Source organism: Limulus polyphemus, unplaced genomic scaffold, assembly GCF_000517525.1.
Source record: "Limulus polyphemus unplaced genomic scaffold, Limulus_polyphemus-2.1.2 Scaffold1745, whole genome shotgun sequence".
Lineage (NCBI taxonomy): Eukaryota > Metazoa > Arthropoda > Merostomata > Xiphosura > Limulidae > Limulus > Limulus polyphemus.
In genome coordinates, this window is record NW_013667355.1 from 62,214 (window position 1) to 67,677 (window position 5,464).

The following is a 5,464-nucleotide window of genomic DNA, read 5'->3' on the forward strand; positions in this document are numbered from 1 at the left end:
CGAAAATAAAGGGAAGACAGACAACAAATTCAAATAATAACTAAAAGTCTAAAAGAATTAGCACAAACATTTTGTAATGAAAAATCACAACTAAATCACAAACAGTGCTGAGAAAAGAATGAGCTTTTATTAATAAATGAGGTGCTTGTGAGGTCTACTATGCATAAAGAATGTGCCATTCTCCTATTGGTGGAAGGATATAGTCTAATGCAGATTGCATCATAGATTAGCTCAGTAAACATAAACACATGTAAGGGTGGGAGTTTTCCATCTATTTCATATCTCAAGTTTACAAAAAGAGCAGTTATATTACTTTACTTTTTTGTGTTTTTATTAACAAATGTAACACTAGTGCTCATACTTAACATTTCTTTGCTGTATATTTACTTTTTTCTGGTATAAAATAACTTCACATATTTCAACTGACTTTTCTCTCTCTTTGCAGTCTAAGATTTACGATTAAGGCTCTTAGAGTATTTACTTTACTTTATCTATCTGTTTACTATCTCATGTTTATGAAAACAATAGTTATTTAACTTTCCTTATTTGTATCTTTATTAACTCAAGTTTAACCCTTGTGCATGCATTTCACATTTATTTGCTGTCTATATATTTTTTCTAGTATAAAACAGCTTTAAGGTATTTCAATTAACTTTTCTCTCTTTCTACAGTCTTAGTTTTAAGATTTAATTAAGAGTCTTGAAGGTATTTTCTTTACCTTCTCCCTCTGTTTACTATCTGAAGTTTAAAAAAAAAAAACAGTTACTATGCTTTTCTTCTGCGTCTTTATTAACTCAAGTACAACACTACTATACTTATCTTATGTTTTTTCTGTCTCTTTACTGTTTCTAGTGTTAAAAACTTATTTACTCTATATAATCTCAATTTTAAACTTTAAGACTCCACTGCCTTCTTGGTAGTGGCATAAGGTAATAGCTTTCAATTCTGTGTAAGGGTGAGTTGCATTTCTGAATAATAAAGTTTAAAAGAGAATTATTTACCAGATTTCCAACTTTAAAAAACAAATATACCGGCATCAAACAATCCAAGCCCTAATTGTGTTCTTAGAAAAATAATTTTCAAAGGATAACAATTTAGCCTATTTCAACAATCACATTTTTATCACCACTCTACTCCAAACTACATAAAAGAAGTCTAAGTCTCCTTCTCTTATACCCAATCTTGATATGTAAAATACTCATCCAATCTCCCTTTTAATTCCTTCTGTGTTGAAGCTTCTAGCATAACCAAAGGGAAACTATTCCTCAGACCAACTACAACTACTCTTGTAGAAAAGTAATACTGCTTTAAATGAAGTCATGTCCAAGTCTTCTATATCTTAAGCTTGTGTTCTCTAATCTTAATGCATACAGTTCTTTATAAATGTAATCTGAAGTTATGGATTCCAAACCTTTAACAAACTTAAAAACCTAAATCATGTCCCACTGAGCCCATCTCTCCTTCAAAAATATGTCCAAAGATTTCAGCCTATCTCTGTAATCCCTCCAAACCTGGAGTCATTCTGGTAGTCCTTCTCTGAACCCTCTTCTATAACTCAACATCCTTTCTCATATTATATGACAAAAATTGAGCACAATATTCCAAACGAGGTCTACAAACATCCAGAGGTCAACTGATGGCATTCTTCAACTTGTCTCAATATTTCTATGTACACAATGTAAATTCTTGTTTGCCTTATTAGATGCTAAAAATACATTGTCTAGAAGGCTTAGAGACTTTGCAATGCCATGCCCAGATCTTTTTACCTCACAAACTTCATCTAAAGCTTGCCTTGCAAGGCTATAATAATATTTATGTTGTGATAAGTACTATGCATAACCTTACTTTTATCAAGAGTAAAAACATGCACTGAATCTATCTCTGGTTTATTTTTACATCAGATTAAAAGTTGTTTAAAAACATTAAAAGACCTTCTTATCTTGGAATTCAGTGTTTGCTCGATTAAAAAATATATTGACATGGATGAAATTTACACCCATATCATGCTTTTCGTTTATTAAAAAGTAGCTCAAAATGCTAACTGAACTCACCTCAGGACTGGTTGGGTACTTTTTCTTAGCTACTCTCTCCAGACTTTTGTGGATATTATTTTGGGATTTATTTAACAAGTCCTCAGATATGTCAACTAACACAACATTATGTCCTGTCTGTGCTGCCACCTGTAAAGTCAAAACATGCAGTATATAAGTTCAGTACAAAGAACAAAGACAGCGTCACATTAAAAGGCTGCAATACAGCAAGGAAATACATATAACCAAACTTGTATCTGATAATTGGAATAAAATACATATATCTGTATGCTTCCAAAGGCTTCTTTTGTGACTTTTATGTAACAGTTAGTTTGGACTAATAGAGTAAGAAAAGCTCCTTACTTTTAATCTGACCAACAGGATGAATTTCCTGTGAATTATCTTTGTGTAAAATTACGCTATTCTGTACTCATTTAAAGTAAATATACACATTGGACCCTGTGTTGTTTTAAAATCAATATTTTTATGAATGATAGTCATGCATTCTTTGTGGATTCAATTTTCTTAGTTATTTCAAGTTCCTTTTTTTTCATCACCAAATCAGTGAAATCTGAATATGGAACTCTTTCCAATATATATCAAATAATATAAGAAAGTTGGAGCAAAGCAAATAAAAATTTAGTTATAAAAATCATGAGGGTGTCTTATGCCATGCAAATTATAATATAATCATTAAATAATACTAAATTTGGGCTTCAAACCCAAGACTGTGAAGTAAAAGCTATAACAGTGCTGTGCTTTCAAAGGTTAACAAATCACAAAATATTTTATACTGCTTCTATTTGGGATTTTCCCTAAAATTGTGAAAAAAATGTAGCTTCAATACATTCAAAAGTTCCTGAATGCCCAATGTTAAACTTAAATGCATAAAACAGTAAACTATCAACACATTATGAATGATAAAAACTTTTATAGTAAAATAACATAAGGTTAGCACCTATATACCAATTGAATTTCTGGAGGCATTATTATCTATGAACCAGAATCCAGTAAAGAGGTTAAAGAAAGCCTTGAGGATAGTAATATTAATGTGAAAGTAACCTAAGGATATTTCATGTCTAGTATTACAAAAATTCTCAAGTGTAAAAACATAAATGATGTGTAAAAAATAAATATATAAATATAATAACTGTAGATTCTGTTAGAAGCTCCTCACAAAATAAATAAGTATATTTATCATTGGCTACATCATAAAATATACTAATATTACTAGTCTGACTTACTGTTCTAATTGAAGGGAACTGAGGTTAAGCATACTCGGGTTAATCATAAAACAAAAACGTTTGTTCTATTGAATTCTGCTATAATTTACGATAAGCTAAAACTAAGAAAAAAAATTCCCATGTACATCAGTTGCCTACCTTATTCTATTATTATTACTATTAGTATTAGATGAGGTCAGGCCCTTCCCATTCCAATGGCCATTTGAGGCTGACACTGATGCACATAATTAGCAAATTCCTTTAAGTTAATCATTTAACTTTAAGCTAGATGTGTTAATTTTTCATCGATTTAAGAATAAAACAATTATAAAGACATAATTGCAACATTCAAATTAGACTTCAGCTTTTAACTTAAGCTACAGGATCCCTTCTAAAACAACAGGGAAACGTTTAGTTTAGCATTAACGTTAATATGGTAAAAGGTTTATTTATTACAGAGTAAATATTTATGATAATTAAACTAACATATGTAAATTTTAATAGAGCTTAGAAACACTGACAGTTACTGAGTTACCCAAATTCACTGAAAGTGAAAACGTTTTGTTGAAGATTAAAAGCTTTCAACAAATCTTTCTTCTCATTTTAAACTTTATTCGCAATTTTCTATTTTTTATTTTACCTCAATATACATAAGAATCATGAAAAGTACAACATACAAGTGATCATATTAATAATTCATTTTATTTTATATGGCGTTTATACTTTCGAACGAAAAACCAGTCTCGCGGCATACAGCATTACATAGAAGTCCTTGTTCTAAACTTTCAACTTCAGGAGTTATCTCTCTGTGCTTTCTTCTTCCACCGTTCCTTTAACTTTAAGTCATGACCTCGAGTTATGAATATCAACATGCAATGCCAATAGTATTTTCTATCTCACCTGAGCAATGCCTGACCCCATGAGACCACCACCAATGACCGTGATATTTTTCATAGCAACGCTCATCGTTGAAGTGGAAGTTACAAATTTTCGGATGGTGGTATGTAAACCCAACATGGTGAATTTTCGTACACAATCAACACCTTCTCGTATCATATATTCGCAGAGTTCGAAACTTTACAATTTCCACTAGGGCAGCTTAATAATAAATAAGAAAAAATAAATAAAATTATAACGGAAGTAGGGATCGTGGGTTATTCGTAGAATTGCTATAAGAAATATCCAAAGCAAATTAAATGCTCCAATAAAAAATACACAAACAAGTAAAGTGATACTAGTTGGATAGATTTTAAAACGATTTCCAAATTAAAAATCTATCCAACTGGTATCACTTTACATGTTTATGAACTTTTTATTGTATCATTTATTTTGTTTTGGATACTTCCTTTAGCAATTCTACGAATACGGCCCGGCATGGCCAGGTGGTTAAGGCACTCGACTCGCAATCTGAGGGTCGCGGGTTCGAATCCCTGTCACACCAAACATGCTCGCCCTTTCAGCCGTGGGGGCGTTATAATGTGACGGTCAATCACTATAAAAGAGTAGCCCAAGAGTTGGCGGTGGGTGGTGATAATTAGCTGCCTTCCCTCTAGTCTTACAATGCTAAATTAAGGACGGCTAGCGCAGATAGCCCTCGTGTAGCTTTGCGCGAAATTCAAAACAAACAATTCTACGAATACCCAATGATCCCTACTTTCGTTAAAATTGTAATTTTTCCCCTATTTATTTGTTCAGTATTATATGTCTATGGAATGGACATGCCATCTATGAACTATCAGTATAGCTATATCCCTCATAACGAGATTAAGTTAACACACACAGGATCACCTACAAAAGTTTTAATAATTTCAAAATGAGACCCAAAACTCGAGCGCTTTCGAATAGTTGACTATTCTTCCTCAGGATAATAAACTTTTGCAAGAATTAAAACCACAATCACAAATTTATAAAATGTGATTTTTACTTTGGCCTACGGATAAGTGTATAAAGCTGCCAAAGTAGGGATTAAATTTTATAAATTTGTGATTGTGGTTTTAATTCTTGTTTCATTACTTTTTTGTAGCAGGATCCCTACTTCATTTTGAAATTCATAGTTTTTAATACTCTTGTTTGTTTACTTTTTATTTTATTTTATACCTGTAAAAAGTATTAATATTGTTGCGTATCTACTCGTTTGTTAATTTCCGGTATAAATTATTTCCGAGGAACTTCAGCGATACAAATTCTTTCTTAATTAAAACTAGTTTATTC

The 5,464-nt window shown here is 31.5% G+C and overlaps 1 protein-coding gene across 1 annotated transcript in view; it reads right to left on the reverse strand.

The window, feature by feature from the left end:
- LOC106464795 (hydroxyacyl-coenzyme A dehydrogenase, mitochondrial-like) overlaps window positions 1-4,328 on the reverse strand; it is a 17,047-nt gene extending 12,719 nt beyond the window's left edge. Inside the window, exons 1-2 of the mRNA XM_013924953.2 lie at window positions 4,154-4,328; window positions 2,052-2,180 (exon numbers count right to left, since the gene is read on the reverse strand). Coding sequence (XP_013780407.1) covers window positions 2,052-2,180; window positions 4,154-4,309 — 285 coding nt within the window. The 5' untranslated portion in view covers window positions 4,310-4,328. The remainder of the gene's footprint in view (window positions 1-2,051; window positions 2,181-4,153) is intronic.
- Window positions 4,329-5,464: the final 1,136 nt, after the last annotated feature.